The following is a 21,398-nucleotide window of genomic DNA, read 5'->3' as shown; positions in this document are numbered from 1 at the left end:
GGTAATGTACCAAACAGTGTTTCTTTGCTATTCATAAGGTAGTGATACTGCCTCAGAAACCCAAGGAGGGGTCGCTATGAGTCAGGGCCGAGTCATGGCAAACACCAACAACAACAGAAGGCAGAATTAAGTATAATGTCAACACAAAACAAAACAAAACACTACAGAATATATATGTAGCCTACTTTTACTGCTAAAACACTGAATAATCTACACAGATTTTAAAAATTAGGGATAAGACTCTCTTCTTGGGCCCTTTAGAAAATGGATAATATTAATTTATTAATGCTTTAAAAAAGCACTCAAGCTCAGTAGATTAAAAACTATATCGACTTTAAAACAAAGAAGATTTTTAGAATTAAATCTCACCCATAATCCTAACACCTATTACTTTCACTCAATTAATGTGCAAAAATTGACTTGTTTATAACTTTTGATGAATAAGAAAAAGTTCTCATACCTTTTTTTGAACTTTAATATCTGCAGTTTTGTGACAAAACACATACTAAGTTAAAAATTTAGATGTGATACTATGAATCTTTAAACACAGTAAGGCAATTTTAGTTCAGAGAACCTATCTACTTACCAATTCTTTAGAAATCAGGTTTAAGCACATTTTAAATCTTGTACCCGAGGTTTTTTTATTTCTTTGTGACATTGGGAAACATGACAGATTGTTCATGTCCAACGTGCAGTGAGAAATACTGTTTGCTAACCATACCCTATTTTCACTTTTTCCTCCCAACTCAAAACTTCTTAAATTTAATATTCATATTTCAACTTCCTACTATCTATAAAACCTTGAAAATTTAAACAAAATGAATACAAAAGATTTAACTTTTTCCCATAAGCATTTATGTATAAATAAAGTTCCCAGCATAAAAACTGAAAGCACTAAATAAGTAAATAGGAGACAAACAGACTGTGTCATGCAGAAAAAGTAAAACAAAAAACTCCCCCAATACATGACTAGTATATTTTTGCATGCCATATTGTAGAACAGATACAAACATATCTTTATAAAAATAAAATGGTCTTTGACAAGAAGAGAAAAGGGAACCCTGCCAACATCTGCACATGTACAAATGCCTCCTTGTTTTTGGAGGCTTTCCAACTGGCAAAACGACAGTCAAATCTACACTCCATTACTTAACTCCCCAGTAGAAGAGGGTAAAATATATGAACAAATGTCATAGAGAGCAACTTTATATTCGTACAGTAACTTCTAACAATGTTAACTGAACCCGTTATGCCTCATCATAAGAACAATGCTATAATTCTTTCATATGGTTTGCTAACTAATTTTTCAGAAGAACTTTAATAAATGAATTCACTGCTGCTATAATAGTTATTATTTCACTGTGTAATCAAAATAGTCAGATTTCATTAATAAGAACAGAATTCCATTGAACACATGGTAGTACCAAAAATAAACACTCAAAGCCAAAATATTTTAAAACTAGACTTAAAGCAATTCTGGCATAGAACCAAATTACCATGGTATAGCAGAGTTCAAGAGACACAATTTTAAGAAGTTACAGCCTGGATCAACAAATATATCAAAAGAAATAAGAAAAACAAGTTCTTACATCCTGACCACCAAACTCCCACAACTCACAAAACATTGTAGCTACAATGTAGGAGTTTCTTGTTGAGGTTTACACTTTATTATTCAAAATAAAAACTTCAAATAAGATTTTCAAATTGCCTGGAACAACAAGTACATAAAGTACTGTAAAATATGAGTGTGAGGATTTTAATGAATTATTTACCACTGATAAAATATGTACAAATAGTTTTCTATTGAAAGAAAGGCACCTTTAAACAGAATACTTTCAATTCTAATTGGTCTGGAGGCCTTCCACTTAATTGTTGAGGGCTTTCAATCAGGCTTGAAAGTATTCACAAGAAGTGTAAATATGTACGATTTTTAAGAGTAAATATCACTTTGAGACTGTATAAAGGTACAAAACATAAACCTAAATATTTACTTTTCTATTACTGTGATTTTTAGAAATCAAGTTGGAGACAATCCAAAGATGTCTATAGAACATTACTACAAATGTAAAAATTAAAAATGGAAACTTAAAAGTATTAAGACAAACATAGTTAACTGCTAAGATTTGAAAAAGTATTAAATAGCCTTCCCTGTTACTTTAGAAAATAAAACATATATGAAATCTAAGATAAATCATCATGTCTTGCTATCTTTTTCATTTTTCTCCTTGTCTTGTAGCAGAAAACTGAAAGCTACTTCTCGGATATCGTAAAAGTCAAGTAATAAATTAATTTACCACTAAAGTCATCCATCTTCCATTTTTTAAGAAAAAATAAAATGCTGGTGATAATGTATATAACCAATATTAAAGATTAGAGAAATTATATATTTTATACTCTTATTGTTGTTGTTTGTGTGCCGTTGAGTTGGACTCGACTCATAGCGACCCCTCAATGGGTTGCCGAGGCAGTATCACTATGGAATTATACTGCCCAACTTTCCTTCCGAGGAGTGGCTGGTGGGTTTGAATCACCAGCCTTCTGGTTAGCAGTCAAGTGCCTTAGGCACTATGCTACCAGAGCTCCTATACTCTTATTAGTGTATAATATTTTATAAAATTTCCATAATTAAAGGGCAATAAAGTATATAAACATAATAATGGACTTAAAATCACAAGGCTAGATTTTAAGGCCACCTCTACCTCTGCATCTCATGGACTGTATGACTAGGTTGCACAGACTTGGTTTCCTTCTCTGTAAAACTGGAATAATATTTCTACCACTATAATCATCAGGACAATCCAATGCTCAAAGAAAAAAGGTATGAAATGTGCTTTGTAATTTAATGCTATTTTCTAAAGAACTGCTTTCCAAAAAAGTTTTATACTTGCTGTCTAAGTTTGTTAAAAGTTGATTCATCTATCAAGAAATATGCTTATCTTCATATCATCTACTGAAGGACAACTACAAATATCGACAAGAACCACAAAATTATAGGTGTATTGTTAACTGCCCTCTAGTAACTTCTAATTTACAATAATTAGTTACCAAACTTTAGAAAGACTCAATTCTATGACAAATGTTTCCAGAAGCACTAAAAATGTAAGAAATTAAAAACTTGGTAACATGTATACACATACTGCATTGTAATTTGCTTTTCATGTATTATTGGTAGTAACAGAAAACCAAAAAAAAAAAAAAAGAAAAACCCACCAAATGCCATCAAGTTGATTTCAACTCATAGTGACCCTACAGGAAGGACAAAGTAAAAGTGTCCCATAGTGTTTCCAAAGCTGTAATCTTTAGGGAAGCTGACTGCCAACATCATTCTCCCACAGGCCAGCTGGTGGATTAGAACTGACCATCTTTTGGTTAGCAGCCGAGGTTTTAACCACTGTACCACCATGGCTCCTAAGTTAACAGAGAGTAAACTTCGAATGCTGTATCGTCTATATATATCAAGGAGTCCTGGTGGCACAATGGTTAAGTGCTCAGTTGCTAACCAAAAGGTCAGCAGTTCGAAGCAACCAGCTGCTCTGTGGGAAAAAAAAATGTGGTGGTCTGTTTCCCTAAAGATTACAGCTTTGGAAAACTTAGGGGGCAGTTCTACTCTGTCCTAAACGCCTGCTATAAGTTAGAATTCACTCAATGGCAAAGAGTGGGTTTATTTAGATCAAAATCAAATAGAATTATATTTTACATGGTCAATAAAGGTGTTATGAATTCAAAGGATTTTTGGACTGGAGTGTATGAGTGGTGAATCTTGGTCAATCTCCTTATTAACACAGCATCAGTGATTTGCCTAAAGTCACGTAAGTAGTAAGAGGCAAAGACAGGCCATGCCATAATTCCTTTTGCAAGAGTCAAAACAGATTCAAAGGGTATTTTGATCCTTGCAACCTCCGTGAAGAATTACAGCAAAGCTACTTAATACAATTCCTCAGTCTGAGATCGTTGCATTTCAGAATTTCTCACATTTCAGAAAGGTAGTAGTGCACATTCCATGTATCACACAATGCCCCAGCAGTGTCTGGGGCAGCATTCCCAAACAAACACTTTGTCCTACAAAATTAATTAAGATTATTCACCCTAAGTGAGATAAAAAAAAACACAGAACTGGCCTTACGTCAATTCAATTTTTTTTTTTTAAGTTTGACAAAATCTATTTTTCTACAATTTTTAAAAATCTGGAATTGAGATAGGGATTGTAGATTAAACCACATTAATTAAAGCAGTTAGCATAAAAGGCAGTGAGAGAGTTAATGTGGAGTGCAAAGAACATACATTTTGAATTAAAAAATCCTATCTCTACCATGAAATGCTAAGAAAACAATTGTGAATAAAAGATAGTCTCTGCCCTCAGGGATCCTTTTAAGCCTGAGTTGAGAAGATACTTATTAAATACATAAACACACACAAATGAACTTATAGTTAAAAAGTACTGAAACATGGTAAGTATGCTGAGAAAGAAGTGTAGGGACCTATTTTAGATTTCATGTAAAGAACGCCTCTCTAAACAAATGCTTAGGCTCAGACCTAAAGGATGAGCGTAATATTCGACAAGCAGGGATGGGGCAGAGAGAACGTTCCAAGCTAGAAACTGTCTTCTTAGAACGGAAAACAAAAAATAAGTAACCGCTACAGGGAAATGACTGAGGAAGGAAAATGGCTTCAACTAATGGAGTCTGAAAAGGAAGGCAGGGACCAGATCAAGTTGGATCTTACAGAACAAAATACAAACTCCTTAACATGGTCTACATGCTATAAAAAATGTTTTTTTCAAATATCACAATAATATTCTTTGATCAATAGCCACTGTCCTGCCTGGTTAGTAAGAGGTCCAGTTTAGTCTATCATTTCATTACTGTGTGACCTATGATGTATGAATACAAGCCCTTAACATTTTTTGTTTTTTTTTTTTTAATTTACTGACTTTTACTTATGTACTTACAAAGAATTATACGAGACTGATTAAAATGAGGTCAACTTCAGAACTGCTTGTTTTCTATTACCTTTCTTCTCCTTACATGACCAAATATGAAAAGTAGGGTTTTCATGCTAATTAGAAGATCACAATTCCTCTCATAAAAGAAATATAAAATATTTTATAATCATTCATTACCCTCACAACACTCTATTAAAAGAACACAACTTTGCAGTTTGCCTGAAGAGAGAAAATGGGTAAAGAACAAGGCTGATTAGCAATGGAAGAAGTTCAGAATATAAACACAAATTAATGTCAAAGGAAAATCTATTAATAATCCAAGTATACACTATCTAAAATCTGGTTATCAGGTTTCTTACAGAACAGACATTTCTGCACAGAAAAATAAAAATTTAAATTTGAAAACAATCTTAAAAAGTAAATGCTATCAAATGCATAGAAAATACTTACGAGTTCAATTTAAGTATTAAAATTATTTTTAAAACCCTAGATTTGAATGAAATCCCATTGTAGTAACGCATGTTACAACAGCTGTTCATAGAGATTAGTCAACTGTACTGGTGGCAGACTAATGTGTTCACAGCTTTGTGAACTGTCTGGAGGGAAAATACAGTGAAATTACTGGGATGATTAAATGGTTACCTAACTTTTTGTTAAAAAATTTCTATGACCTTAGCTTCTTGATTTTATACTGCCAAGTCGTGGCCAAAATCCAAACACTCTAGGATCTTAACAACCTCAAGATTTTCAAGTCCTAGGAAATGTGTCATTTATCTCATGAAATAACCTTTTGAATACCATTTTCCTCCCACCTCAAATTCCAACATACTAAGCAATGCCTTGAAAATAACAAAGTTATGTTATTTCACTGAATATCATGTGCTACAGCTGTATCTAAAATTGGAAACCAATGTTAAAACACACCAACAAAAATTTACCCAAGTTTAGGAGAAATAAATCAGCATTTAGAAATGCTTAAAATATAGCCCCCTAAACCATCTAGACCAGATTTTAAGTCATAAAATATGTACTGTTCCTCAACTGTTCTTTTCTTGTAACACACTCTCACACAACAAATGTGATCCACTTACTAAGCTGAAATACATGCCTACAAACACTATACACACATATTCATTCCCAATAAAAACAAAATTTTAAAGAAATGAAAAAGTCATAATAAACTTCTTTTGTACTCAATAACCTAAGAATGCTACCTGACTTCCCTTGGGCAAGATCTTATTTCTTTACATAGTATGACAAGTAGAATAGTACTTTATTCTATTTCCCTGGTCCCTTTAAAATATAACCGATTTAACATAGTCCTTCAGAATAAGAGCTCTGTGGTACAGTGGTCAGCTGCTAACTAAAAAGCCAGCAGTTCGAACCCACCTGCCGCTCCATGGGAGAAATATGTAGCAGTTGCCTCCATAAATATTTACAGTTCTTGGAAACTCTTGGGGCAGTTCTACTCTGTCCCACAGGGTTGCGATGAGTCAGAATCGATTCGTAAGCAACAGGTCAGAAGAATAGCAAAACATCCACAGGTAGCATGGTATCCATTAAATAGTTGATGCTTGGTTTTGGTAGATTTGTGTCACTGTTGTTGCCTTCAATTTCATAAGGCCAAAACAAAACTCTTGGCTCCTCATCACAAACCTGCTCCTTTTCTAGGCTTCCTCATTTTAAGCAACAGCATCATTCACTTAGCTGCTCAGACCGAAAACTCAGGAGACAACTCTCCTCATCCCTAAACCCATCAGTAAGTCTGGCAGCTGTTTTCTAAAATATATTGTATCTGTTTTTCATAACCTCTTAAACCACCAAGCTCTTCTCCATAAATTACTCTAAAAGTCTCCCTGATTCCTGTCTTGCCCTTACAAACCATTTTCCACAAACCAGTCTCTGCGTAAAAACACTTCTGTTTCCCATTGCTCTACTATCCTCTAACTTATATACTTATATAACTTATATACTCCTTAACCATGGGTTGCAAGGCTACACAAGATGTGCCGTTCTCTGACTTCAATAATCTACCACGCTTCCCTACTCCCGTGCTAGATCCTGGTTTGGGGTCTCTAGATTTGTCATACCTCTTGCCTGTAAACACTCTCCCCTCCGTACATCACCCCACTGGCTTTTCATCATCACAGACACCTCAGCCAAAATGTCACTCTTCCTGATCACCCAATTTAAAGTATCCTGCCCCCTAGCCCAATTCTCCACTACAAGAGGCCTATGTTGTTCTCTTTATACTACTGACCATCTGAAACCACTTTGTTCTTTTGATTATTTGCTTGCTTGCTCACACCCAATGCTCCAGAAAGCAAAGGCCATACAAACTGTGCACTGGCTTGTCATCTTTATTGTATCCCAAAGGCACATAAAGTTCCTAGCACTGTTAAGCAATACCACACAATTCTTGTCAGATCCCTCCATTTCAAAGCTTAAACCTCAAAAAGCTGGAAAGGAAAAATATGAAGAAGATCCTAAGGCATCATATATATCTCAGATGATAAATCTTTCAAAGTTCTGTCTCAGAGTCTAAGAATAACCATAAATAATCCAGATTTAACCTCTAAGTTTTTTTGGTATTATAATTTATCAATGTACTAAATTTAATGATTTAACTTTGATAATTATTTACAGAGAAAAACTACTTGCTTTTTATTACTGAATTATTATCTAAACTCTGTTTCCTATTAATAATGCGGTCTATGCACTGTACTCCATGTGGAACAAATCCCTAGCTCTTTTTTTTTAAATGTTTGACTGCATTTTAGGTGAAAGTTTACACAGTAAATATGGTTCCCCTTTAATAATTTTTATACAAATTGTTCCATGCCATTGGTTACAATTTTTACAATTTTTCAGCATTCTCATTATTTCTATACTGTTTGTTCTTTTTCCACTGAACTAGCTTCCCTTCCCTTCCTTGCCTCTTCAATTTTCTTTTGGGGTAACTGTTGACCGTTTGGTCTCATACAGTTAATTGTTTAAGGGAACACATTACTCACAGGTCAGTTTATTTTACAAGCCAATCTATTTATATGGCTGAAAAGTGACCTGCAGATATAGCTTCAATTCCAAGTTCAAAAGGTATCTTACAGTGATAGTGTTGGGGGTTTCCTCTAATGCCTGTAAGTTCAGTAGGTCTGGCCTTTTTTAAGAATTTGCATTTTGTTCTACATTTTCTCCTAGTCCATCCAAGGACCATGTATTCTGTCCCTAGTCACAGTGGTTGGTAGCAGTAGCTGGGCACCATCTGGTACTTCTGATTACAGGTTAGGAGAGGTTGTGGTTCATGTGAGCTATTTGTCCTGTGGACTAGTTTCTTCTGAGTCTTTGTTTTCCTCCATTCTCTTTTGCTCCACATGAATAGAGACCAGTAATTGTATCTTAGATTGCTGCTCACAAGCTTTTTTTTTTTTTTTTTTTTTTAATTTATTGTGATTTGGGTGAAAATTTACAGAGCAAGTACACTTTTCATACAGCAGTTCACATACACTGTCTCATGACGTTGACCACAATTCACCACAATGCAACAGCTCCCCTCCCACTTCCTCCCGATAGTTACCTCTTCCCTGTGTCCATCTCTCCATGCACTCCTACCCCGAGCTGTCTCTCTGTGCTCACAAGCTTTTAAGACCCCAGTCACTATTCGCCAACCTAGGACGTAGAACATGATCTTTGTGAATTATTTTATGCCAACTGACTAAATTTTGTCCGCTGTTAACTATGGTCCCAAGCTTTTAACCTAGTAAACCAATCCCACAAGTTGTCTGTGTGTCTAGGAAGCGTCCGTAACTGTCCTCCCTATGTGGTTTGTTATGCATGACAGCAGATATCTATATATATGTATACATATGCAGCACACAGAAACATGTATGTATATACGTATGCCTACAGATACAGCTATACATGCATGTGCCTTTACTCACAGATGCCTTCCTGTACACATATAAGCATCCACTTATATAACCACACATGTATCTTCTGCTTGTTTTCACTGTTATAAAATTCTATGAGGAGCTCTGGTGGTGCACTGGCTAAGGAATTAGGCTGCTAACCAAAAGGTTCACAGTTCAAGCCCACTAGCTGCTCTGTGGTAGAAAGATGAGGCAGTTTGCTTAAGTAAAGATTTACACCCTTGGAAACCCTACGAGGCAGTTCTATTCTGTCCCATAGGATTACTATGAGCCAGAAATGACTCCATTGCAGTGGGTTTGGTTGGTTTACTGTTGTCAAAAGTAACACATATCTACTATCTAGAAAATGATTCCCCTCCTTCTCCTTCACAGCCTTGGTAACAATCAAAGACTCTGCTTTCTGTCTATCTGTTCTGAACTCTTTACAGTAATGGGTCCATAGAATATTTGTCTTATTGTGATGGAATATTTCATTCAACATAATGTCCTCCAGATTCATCGATGTTTTGCAGACTCCTTATTATACTACTAGCTCTGTAACATTCCATTGTGTGAACTTGTTTATCCATGCATCCACTGATGGGTGGTACTTACATTGTTTGCATCTTTTTGCTATTGTGAATAATGCTGCAGACAACACAGGTTTGTATGTTTGTTCATGTCACTGCTCTTACATCTCTAGGATATCTACCTAGAAGGTTGCTGGATATGGTATTTCCAGTTCTAGCTTTTTAAAGATGTTCTATACTGTTTTCCATAGTGGTTATTTCATTTTACAATCTCACCAGCAATGTATGAGTCCAACCCCCTCACAACCTCAGCAGCACCCCCCCCCATCACTGCCATATTTGCAGGAATGAGGTGGTAGCTCACTGTAGTTTTGATTTGCATCTCTCTAATGTCTTATGAGGGAGCTCTGGTACCATAGTGGCTAAGACACTTGCCTGCTAACCAGACGGCTGGCGGTTCAAACCCACCAGCCACTCCTCGGAAGGAAGGTTGGACAATCCTACTTCCGTAGTGATACTGCCTCGGAAACCCAAGGAGGGGTCGCTATGAGTCAGGGCCGACTCGACGGCACATAACAACAACAACAACAACGTCTTATGAAGGAGCCCTGATGGTGTAATGGTTACAGCATTCAGCTGCTCATCGTAAGATTAGTGGTTGGAACCCACCAGCCACTCCATGGGAGAAAGATGAGGCAGACTGCTTTGGTAAAGATTTATAGTTTTGGAAACCCTGCTGCACAGTTCTTTGTCCTACAAGGTTTCTGTGAGTGGGAATCGACTCAATGGCAGTAGGTTTGGTTTGGTAATGGGTAAAGATTTCGAACATCTTTTCATGTCTTTTGCCCTTTTTGACTGGATTGTTTATTTTTATTGCTGAATTGTTTGATTTTTCTAAATACGTTACAGACTAGATCCTTATTTCTAGATCAAATATGTTGTTGCCAAAGATTTTCTCCCCAATTTGTAGGTTTTCTTTTTACTCTCAAGGAAAAGTCTTTTGATAACCACACGTATTTAATTTTTAGGAGATCCCAGTTATTTATCTTCTGCCATTTGTGCATTTTTGTTTTTGTTTGATTGGCTATTTACACTGAAAATTAGGTCCCCTAGTTTTGACCCCATGTTACCTTTTAGGAATTTCATAGTTTTAGCCTTTGATCCATTTTGAGTTAGTTTTGGTACATGGTCTGAGGTATGGATCCTGATTCATTTTTCTGCATATGGATATCCAGTTTTGACAGCACCGTTTGTTAAAGTTGTGGTTTCTTCCTCATTGAACAGACTTTGACACTTTGTCGAAGATCAGTTGTCAATAATGGATGGAACTTCTGGGTTCTCAACTCTATTCCATTGGTCTATATGTCTGTCATTGAACTAGTACCACACTGTTTTGATGTGGTATAGTAGGTTTTGAGATTGGAAGAATGTGGCTTCCTACTTTGTTCTTCAATATTGTTTTAACTATTTGAAGTGTCCTTTTTTTCCATATTTAAGCTGAAGAGTAGTTTTTCCATCTTATTAAAGAATGTTTTTGGGATCTGCATTAGGATTGCATTATATCTACAGATCACTTTTCGTAGCACTGACATTTTCACAATGTTAAGCCTTCCAACCCATGAGCGTGGAATGTTTTCCCATTTATGTAGTTCTCCCTTAGTTTCTCGTAATAGTGTTTTATAGTTTTCCTCATACATATTTTTTTACGACCCTGGTTAGGTGTGTCACTGTTATTGTTACATGCTGTCAAGTCGATTCTGACTCATAGAGACCCATGTATAATATAATTACATGCTGCCTGGTTGTGCATCATCCTTGCAATCCTTGCTAAGCTTGAGTCCATTGTTGCAGCCACTGTGTTAATCCATCCCATTGAAAGTCTTCCCCTTTTTCACTGACCCTCCACTTTACCAAGCATGATATCCTTCTCCAGGGAATGGGCCTGTGGTAGTTATGTTTGTGTGTCACCTTGGTTGGACCTGGTTGAGTGGCTGGGCAGCTGGTGGTAGTTATTCCCCATGATGAGACTGGCAACCAAGTCCATGGTGGGATCTACCACAAGCAGCTGAGTAGCTGCCTTTGGGATGTGGTCTGCTTCCTGTATATAAGGAGAAGCCTTGGGAAGGGTCTCTAGCATATGGCACACATGGACTCTGCATGTAGCCATGTCATTGCTTAGCGGCCTGCTATGCTGTGCCGACCTTGGGACTTACAATGGACTTAAGTTAATTGCCTGCTCTGTGGTTTGGTAACATTAGGACTGTGCCTTATAACTTGTCAAACTTGGGGCTTCTCAGCCTCAGCAGCCAGCAGCTGTCTGAGTGAAGAAACACCTCTAGCTCCAGTGGGCCGGGAGCAGGAGGCAGAGGTGGACCCCAAGGTTAGGTTGAGGGGCTCTCACCCAGCCCCTAGAGCCTGGCACTTTGAACTTGGACTTAAAGCCTCTACATTATAAGAATAAAGTCCTGTTTGTTAAGGCCATTCAATTTGTGGTGTATTCCTGTCAGAGCGGCCCTAGGTAACCAAAACAGGGCCCTTCTGACAATATAATGAAAGCAGGTGAGACAAAGTTCAACCTTCTCACTTCCAAGGAGCATTCTGGCTGCACTTCTTCCAGGACAGATTGTTTATTCTTCTGGCACTCCGTGTTATTTTCAGTATTCTTCACCAACACCACAATTCAAAAGCATCAACTTCTCTTCAGTCTTCCTTATTCATTGTCCAGCTTTCACATGCAGATGGTGCAACTGAAAATACTATAGCTTGAGTATGCGTGCCTTAGTCTTCAAAGTGACATCTTTGCTTAACACTTTAAAGAGGTCTTTTGCAGCAGATTTGTCAGTGCAATATGACATCTGATTTCCTGACTGCTGCTTCCTTGGGTGTTCACTGTAGATCCAAGTAGAATGAAATCCCTGACAACTTCAATCTTTTCTTAATTTATCGTGATGTTGCTTATTGGTCCAGTTGTGAGAATTTTTGTTTTCTTTAGGTTTATTCCTAGGTATTTTATCCTTTTGGGAGCTTTTGTAAATGGCATTGATTTCCTTTTCAGAGTCATCCTTGTTAGTGTAGAGGAACCCAATTGATTTTTGTGTGTTCACCTTGTACTCTGCTACTTTGCTAAATGCTTTTATTTGTTCCAGTAACTTTCTTGTGGCATCTTTGGGATTTTCTCTGTATAGGATCATCTCATCTGAGAATAAGGACAGTTTTCTTTGTTTCCAACTTGGATACCCTTTATTTTTGTTTTTTGCCTTACTGCTCTAGCTAGGACTTACACAATACTGAGTAAAACTGGTGATAAAGGGCATCCTCGTATCCTTTCTATTCTCAGGAGGAATGCTTCCAGTTGTCCTCCACTGAGATAACGTTGGCTGCTGGCTTTCCATATATGCTCTTAATTATGTTGAGGAAATTTCCCTTCTATTTTGCTGAGACGTTTTCTCAGGAAAGGGTGCTGGATTTTATCAGATGCCTTGTCTGCTTTTGCCTGAGATGATCATGTGGTTATTTTCCTTTGTTTTTATTTATGTGGTGCATTACATGGATTAATTTTCTAATGTCAAACTATCTTTGCATCCCTGATATGAATCCCACTTGATCATGGTGTGTTATTTTTATTTTTCTATTTTTAAATATGCTGTTGAATTCTTTTGGCTAGAATTTTGTTGAGAATTTTTGTACCTATTTTCATGAGCAGTGCCTAAGGCATCTGATTGATAACTGTAAAGTTGGCAGTTCAAAACCTACCAGCTGGTAGACAGAAGGAAGATGGGGCAATCTACTTCTGTAAAGATTTACTGCCTTGGAAACCCAATGGGGGTCACTATGAGTTGGAATCAACTCAATAGCAATGAGTCTGGTTTTTTGGTTTTATAGTCATGAGGGATATGGCTGGTTTGGGTATCAAGGTTATGCTGGCTTCATAAAATGAGTTAGGGAGGATTCCATCCTTTTCTATGTTCTGGAATAATTCTGAGTAAAACTGGTGTCAACTCTTCCCTAAGAAACATTTGGTAGAATTCTCCAGTGAAATTCTTTGGGCCAGAGCTTTTTTTGTTGTTGGGAATCTTTTTTTTTTTTTAACATCTTTAATTTCTTCCTTCTTATGAGTCTGTTCAAATTTTCTACCACAGATTATGTTAGTTTAGGTAGGTAGTATGTTTCTAGAAATTTGTCCATTTCTTTCTTTTAGGTTTTCAAATTTGTCAGAGTACAATTTTTCATAATCTGTTATAATCCTTTTTATCTCCATTGGTTCTTTTGTAATGTTACCCATCTCATCTCTTATTTTGTATCTTCTCATTGTTTACTAGTTCTGGTCTCAGGGTCATAGAGGGAGGCTGGGGTTCACGTGCTCCATTAGTCTTTTGGACTATTTCCTGTATCTTTGACTTTCTTCATTATTCTTTGCTCTAGACAGGGACAGACTAATAGTTATATCTTAGATGGCCACTCACAAACTTTTAAAACCCCAGTCACTACTTTACTGTGTCTTTTTTATTTTGGTGAGTAAATTTATTAATTTTCTTTGTAGGTACTCAGAAATTTACCTTTATCTTCCTAAGTTTGAAACAGCATGTTATATCTTGACATCCTCTCCATATTGAAGTTCTGTAGCTATACCATTTACTCCTTTTTGTTTTGAAGTTGTCAATGTTTACAGATTGATTATTTCTGGTTTCCTGGTTTCAGTTTTACAGCTTTATTTTACTTTTGATAATTTTTTTTTATCTATGTTGTTATCTGGGGGAGTTCTGGTAGTATAGTGCCTTAAGGCATTTGACTGCTAACCAGAAGGCTGGCAGTTCAAACCTGCCAACCACTCCTCAGAAGGAAGGTTGGGCAATCTACTTCCATAGTGATACTGCCTCAGAAACCCAAGGAGAGGTCACTATGAGTCGGGCCCGACTTGATGGCACATAACAACAACAACTGTGTGAGTCTCCAAAACTATGAGGCAATGTATTTCTGATCTTCTTAGTCACCTGTGTACTTTCTTATGGTAGCTCTAAGAAACTGATACAATAACCTTCTTGCTGCCTAAGGGAATCTTTCCACCCAAATGCCTTGGAACAGACTATTAATCAAATGAACAACAAAATGCAGTTCAAAGGCGGTTTTTCTGACTCTAAGTACAGAGCTATTATACAATGAGCTCCCAGATATTTCACAGATAACTTCGTATCAACAATCTATAAAAATGATGTATAAATTAGATATACCCTATAGATTACAATGGTCCAATCCACAACCATTCATTCAGCACAGAACCAGGCATTTTGTTCCATTGTGCATGGGGTTCCATGAGTCAGGGGCCTACCAGATGACAAAAGAAAATCTGATTACATAATTTAAAACCTTTCAGAGTCCATTACTTGGATGAAGAACTATTCTCATCTTCTTGTTACCATGTGCCATTCTCATCTTATGATAGTAATTTTCAGTCTTAAGACAGTTTATAGTCATTTACCAAAGTTCATTGCATGTGCAGGAAAAATGCAGGGTTTATGATCTAAGGGCATGTTTAGTTTAATATATGTAATAACTGGAAAGTGAGGAAAGAAAATGTCAGCATTCTGTGAGCATCAGCAATGAAAGTAGTATAGGAAGAAAGCCAAAGACCAGTAAATCAGAAAAACAAAACGAAAACCATTTGGTGAAACCCTGGGGGAAACAGTCACTTCTGTCCAACAAGTAGACCTCCAAAAAAAATCTACCTTTCTATTCCTACCAACATACGTGAGAAGTATGTGCTAACCATACAGTGGAAATAGGAAAGAAAACAACTAGATTTGACAAAAGTAGCAAAAGGACCTCATAATTAAAGTTTAGAAATAAACAACTGATCAAAAGATCCACTGACAAATGAAAAACGAGGCAGGGTTGTCAAATGATTTTGCTTCACTGATCTCGAAGTGGTGCTTTCCTAAAGGTAACTAACTGGATGTTTACGGAGTCTTTCCAAAACAAGTTTCCCTCCTTTTGTGGACTGTACACAGATTTTTTTAAATTATTTCTCCTTTTTCATGAAGGGCATTCAAATGTCAACAGTGTCAATGAAACTTAGGACAAAACAACAGAAAAAAATAACAGAGTAAGAAAACCACTATATCAATTTATCAGCTAAAATGTACACTTCTCAGAACTAACTATAATGTGTTTCAAAGCCTAAACCTAGAAATGCAGGTACTAATGCAGCAACCAGTAAAAGAGAAATAGGTGGCTCCCGAAGCTGGTAGATGAAGAAAAAATTCCTGAGATAAAATCTGGAATATCGATTCCAAATACTATTGCCCACAAGATCCCCGACTACACTAAACTCTAGATTTTTCCATTAAACTTTATCTCTGGTTTTTACTCACTTTTTAATCTGATTTCATGTATGTGAAAATTTGTGGGCACACAGGCTTAGAACAGGGTTATCTGGCCTCTAACCCATACCCTAGAAAAAAACTCCTAAAACATCAAGAAATTTGAGTTTTACAGAATATAGGGGCTGAAAGAAAATGATATAATCCAACAGTCTTACTTTATAGATGAGGAAAGTACAAAAAGTTTATCAGTTTGTCTGAGGTAACACAGTTAGATGGACATATTCTTTTGTTTACTTGCTTCCAAACAGCTGATGGTTAAGACACTGAATGGTTAAACCTCCTTTTTCCTTATTTAATAACTAATCTTTATTGAGTGCTTACCATGCATCAGACACTGTCTACAATGCTTTGCCCCCATATGTTACAGAGTAGAATTGCTCTACAGGCTTTTCTTGGCTATAATCTTTATGGAAGATGATTGTCAGGCCTTTTTTCCATGGTGCCACAGGGTAGGTTTCACCCACCAACCTGCACATTAGTCGTTGAGCACAAACATTTTGAATGACCTAGGGACTTAAAATGTTTTGCATATATTATGATAGTTACAAAAACTGAAATGTAAACCTTAAAAAAATTCAAAGCTTAAACAAAGTTAATATACAATAAAAGAACTGCTAATAAAATATGATTCAAAAAACTTCAGACACAAAGTTCTACAAATAAAATAGTAAAACAAATTCCCACTTCTTACTACTAAACAACCAGTCCAAACCAAACCAAACTCACTGCCATTAAGTCGGATCTATCTCAGAGAGACCCCTCCTTGGGTTTCCGAGGCATTACCATTACAGAAGTAGATTGCCCAACTTTCCTTCCGAAAGGTGGCCGGTGGGTTTGAACCACCACCCTTCTGGTTAGCAGTCAAATGCCTTAGGCACTACGCCACCAGAGCTTCCAACCAACCAGTAGCTTTTGTCATTTCCTGTAAGTAAGACCACATTCACTATTTCCAGATTATAAAGTAAGAAATAATGTCTAGGTTCAGAACATCCAGATAACATATCTTTATCCTACACATACACACACTCAAATACACATAAATTCAAGAATAATTTTAAAAATACTGTTTTGCTAGTATAACAATTTTTTAAGTGAAGTAACAGAAAACATATTCCTGTTTACTTCCAACTCCTCAGTTTCTGAATTGCTACTATAATATACAAAATCAACAAAGCTATTCTCTCCTGATTTTTTCCATAGAATTACGGTATAACCAAAAATCAAACACTGGTGTTGAGGTGCTTCCAACTCATAGCAAACCTAAAGGACAGAGTAGAACTGCCCCATAGGGCTTCCACATCTGTAAATTGTTATGGAAACAGACTGCCACATCTCTGTCCTGCAGAGCAATTGGTAGGTTAGAACCACTGACCTTTAGTTAGCTGCTGAGTGCTTTAACCACTACACCACTAGGGCTCCTGGATTATGGCATTGATGGCATTAAAATACACCGCTTGGTGAAGTGGGAATGCAAAGAGGGAAAAAAAGGTATCTGAGTAGAAGGTAAACTGCTGTCAGTAAAGCTTTGTATCCAACTCCGAGAGTAAACCTATAGAGAGTTGTACTCCCATACCATTTCATACCAGGACGTCTGTTACAAATCTATATAGTTCTATGTACATAAGGCATGTGTGTCTATATCTTACACACACTTAATAGTTTTCATGTCTTCTTTCAAATCATGCAATAGAAAGCCTGATGATTTCATTGTTTCTTAAAATCAGAAGAGGCATGTTTAATGGGTTAAATTTGTATATATGTTTTTTCCGTAGTACCTTATAATTGTTTTTTAAATATTTAATTTGGAAACCATTTACCAAGCTGGAAATTTAAGAATAGTTTAATTAACTCAGTTCAAAAGACTTTTTTTCCAAGTAGTTAGTTTCTGGACAATACAAGAAGAATCTAGTTTACCACCAACTATCCAAAAATTCATTAAGTAGCTCCCTCTCCTGGAAAAAAAAAAATGTGAGTTCCTCTTTAAACTGTAAAATACACACATATATACTTAAAAATGTTTCTAAAAAATACACAAGCCAAAAAATATATATTAATGGGCAAATGAATGGCAGTGTTTCTACCGATGTCAATCAATAGTCTAGTACTAGAAACCCATATAAAAAGTAAGTTTCACCTAGCTAACAAAAAGTAATGAACATCATAATTTGACTTGCTATAAAACAATCTCTGTACCTAGTCAAGCAATTCTGATTTTCATTTTATCCCATCATCAAACCTCAATAATGTTCAAGCTTCTTAATTCCACTACTTTTAGCAAAAATCAAGTAGCTCTATAAAGTAGCAGCTCTATGAAGAGCTATTGTTTAAAAGTAAGTTCTCTTATTCTACTTGCTTTTAAAAATAAACAGAGCAGTAAGACTGATTGGTACTAATGTCCTCAAATTTATATCTCACACAACATGTAATTAGCTACAAAGTATAAAATGCTTTATACTTTATCCATTAAAAATGCAATTCACAAATGTCACAGTCCACAATATTGATAAATTTCTTTACATATTAAATGTAAACACTAATCCTATAACCCAATTAGATCACTAAATTTAAATTTCAAGAAAATAACTTGATACTTGTGTTTTCTTAAAAAGTTTCATCAAAGATAAAAACAGATGAAGAAAGTTTGAGGGAAGAGTTATAGGAAAACAAGTTACAAGCACACTTAACTATCTCAACCCCAAAGTAAACTGAAAATACCAAGACAACTTCAACTTCAAAAAAAAAAAAAAATGTAGACTTCATGAACAAAGACAATTTATCTTAGTGTAAACCAAATACTGAAATTTCTAATTTTCAGATGCCAAGATGATGTTTCTAAAAAACTGGGTAGATGTTTTTAAATTATTAGTTCAAATTTAGTTGTTTCTAATACAACTAATCAACACTCAGAATTACCTGATAAAAATCTTTCGTGAAACAGAAGCTAGTATTTTAAGTTTAGAAAATGTGTATTTAATTTTTTCCCAAAATACTAAGATAGCATTCTACCAAATTTTCAGGTCTCAGAGAATCTATCTACTTCAGCAAACTACACTGCTAAATGTTTCTCCAGGGATCAACCTTGCTAATATAAATAAGTAAGAAAGGCAGCGTCAATGGAAAAAAAAAAGTTTCAATTCAAATGCGTATATATGATAAATAGGGACTTAACCTTTAGAGGCTTACTAGTTTTCCCAGGGAAGTTTAACTAGTTTTATACACCAAACTAGTTTATACACCATTCACTGTTAGGAGGTACAGCAGTATTTCCAAATTAACTGTATTTTAAAGTTAACCCATTATATACATCCAATGATATCTTAAAATTTACTGAAACCCACACCAAAGTTTTGCTTATAAGACAAAATACTAATTTTGTGTTAAAAATTACTTGGCTGAATTAATCAAACTGATTTACTTTAGCTAAGTTGGGCAGTGGAGAAAGTGAGAAAAGAAAGCAACATAAATAAATACCAAACACTTCTACTGATGCACCTTAGATTTAAAAAATAGCAACAACAACAAAGTAGAGCAAAACAAGCCTTACGAACCTTCCAGCCATCACTGACGTTCTTTGCGCTGAAAGGGCGTTAAGTATATCACAAAAGTACTTGTGATTAAATGTAAGTCATGTATTTTTTCCTTGTATTTGAAATACAGCAAAATTGGCATGGAAAAAGAGAAAGACAACTTTTCCTATGAAGGATCAAAATCCCACAGTCCTAACAACATCCAAGCACACCACAACAAGGCAAGGTGGGGCTCTGTAGAAACTAAACTACTCCAAAGGTAAACAGTTTCTTTTGTTGTTGTTTTTCTCTGGCTGTCATCAGTAAAAAACATCCCAACCTATAACCCTCAAACGCACATTTTCAAAATAAAGTCACGAGACAGTAAAGAATTCCACAAGGAGAGGATCTCCTTCCATTTCTCGCCGTTGTCTAGCACTGTATCTCCTTTCTTAAACTAATCTTTTAAAATCAGATGAAAAAGGCAGGTCACAGGATCAGGATGAAAATGTCCGACTTAGACTTAAAGCCCTTCCAGCCCCAAGTCTAACGCTGCCTTACTTTTTTTTTCCTCCTTCACTAAGCCTACCTAAACTAGGATCTCGGTATTCACTCTACTCCTGACCACTGTTCCCATTCTCTGACCTTATCTTCCCCAGCCTGTCCCCAAATTAGTTGCACAGATGACTGCTAGGTAAATGAAAGAAGGAATAAAACAAAGACTTCGGGGCCTAAGTTAGGCCAGAGGTAGTAAGGGGAAGGGAAAACACGGCATACTAATAACCGAAAAGAACTAAAGTTAAGACAGGTCTAAGGGAACGTGGATAGCCGGCGCCCTATAAGTAAAAGCCACGGCAAGATAAAGGCAGAAAAGCAGGGAGGAAAGCGGATGGAAACTCGCTGGAGAGACATTTTGGGAGCGTTCAAGACGCACTCCCTTTGCCGTTGAAGGATCCGCATTCAAAACCGAAATGTACTCGTGTCTAAGTGACAAGAGCAGTCTCTCCACTAGCCAGGTCGCCCTCCTCAATCGGGCATAGTCCCTCGTGGTTCCCCCAGCGCCGCCCCCTTCCCACGCCAAGGCCTGACTCCGCCGGGTCAAGTCTAAACCCAGCAACCAGCGCGGGCGGTGCCACTTTTTCCGATTCCCGTTCCCACGCGCGGACCCTACTGGCAGGGCGCCCCCCGCCAGGGCTCCGCGCCTACCTGTAGCACCAATGGCTCAGGGTTGAAGGCCAGAGTCAGCAAAAGCTGCATGCGCTCCGAGTCCTTGAGGTTGCGGAGCAGGAAGCTGCCAGAGTCCTTGGTCTCGGCGTAACGGCGCACCAGGCGGTCGAGCAGGCGCTGCGACGGGCAGTGCACCAGGTCAGACCAGCCCTCCACTGCCTCGGGCGTGAGCAGCCGCACGTCTCCGTTGAGGCGCGCGAACTCAGTCCGGGGCATGGCCTGGAGCAGGTCGCAGCGGGGCCGACCGGTGGCCCGCTTGCAGATGCTTTGGTCGAGCTGCGCCAGCTCTCGCTGCGAGCCAAGGCGCTTGAGCACCACGCGGCGGCGGCCGCCCTCACGGGGCTCGCCGTACTGCGCGAAGTAAACGTTCTTCACGTTGAGGAAGTCCAGCAAGCGCAGACGACCCCACGCCTCGAACACCACCTGCCCGTTCAGGAAGCGGCGGCACCAGCTCGTACCGAAACATGCCGGGCACTTATTGAGCTGCAGAAAGCGCCGATCGGCCAGTTCGTTGCGCTGCCAAGAGGCAAGCAGCGACGGCGAGTGCAGCACCATCAGCACCAACAGGCTGCCCAGCGCCGCCAGCTTCAGCGAGCGGGACAGGCGGCCCAGCTTCGGGGGCACCAAACGCCACATACCGCCCGCCCGTCCGCCCGCAACGGGAGGGCGAGGGCACCCCCGGGGCGCCCCCGCCGAGCCGAGAACCGGAGAACCAAGTGCTGGGATCTCCTAGCAAGAGAAGGAGCGAGGGCGCGGGCTGAAGCGGGCAGCGAAGTAGGTGTGAGAGCGAGGGAGACAGGGAGCGGGAGGAAGCCGACGAGAGCAGGATACGACTTCTCCCAGTCACTAGTCTCCACAACTCTCAAGCTCCCTCCTCCGAGCTCCCCGCCCTCCGACTCCGGCGGCGC

The 21,398-nt window shown here is 37.8% G+C and overlaps 1 protein-coding gene across 1 annotated transcript in view; it reads right to left on the bottom strand.

Annotated features, from left to right (window-relative positions):
• The window catches only part of DIPK2A (divergent protein kinase domain 2A), a 31,207-nt gene extending 10,081 nt beyond the window's left edge, over positions 1–21,126 (bottom strand). The window contains exon 1 of the mRNA XM_007952890.2: positions 20,470–21,126. Within this exon, the coding sequence (XP_007951081.1) occupies positions 20,470–21,126 (657 nt within the window). The remainder of the gene's footprint in view (positions 1–20,469) is intronic.
• Between the last annotated feature and the right edge of the window lie 272 nt (positions 21,127–21,398).

This window comes from Orycteropus afer, unplaced genomic scaffold (assembly GCF_000298275.1).
Source record: "Orycteropus afer afer isolate SDZICR_OR568_19922 unplaced genomic scaffold, OryAfe1.0 scaffold00363, whole genome shotgun sequence".
NCBI classification, from domain to species: domain Eukaryota; kingdom Metazoa; phylum Chordata; class Mammalia; order Tubulidentata; family Orycteropodidae; genus Orycteropus; species Orycteropus afer.
This window is presented reverse-complemented; position numbering and strand designations above follow the sequence as displayed.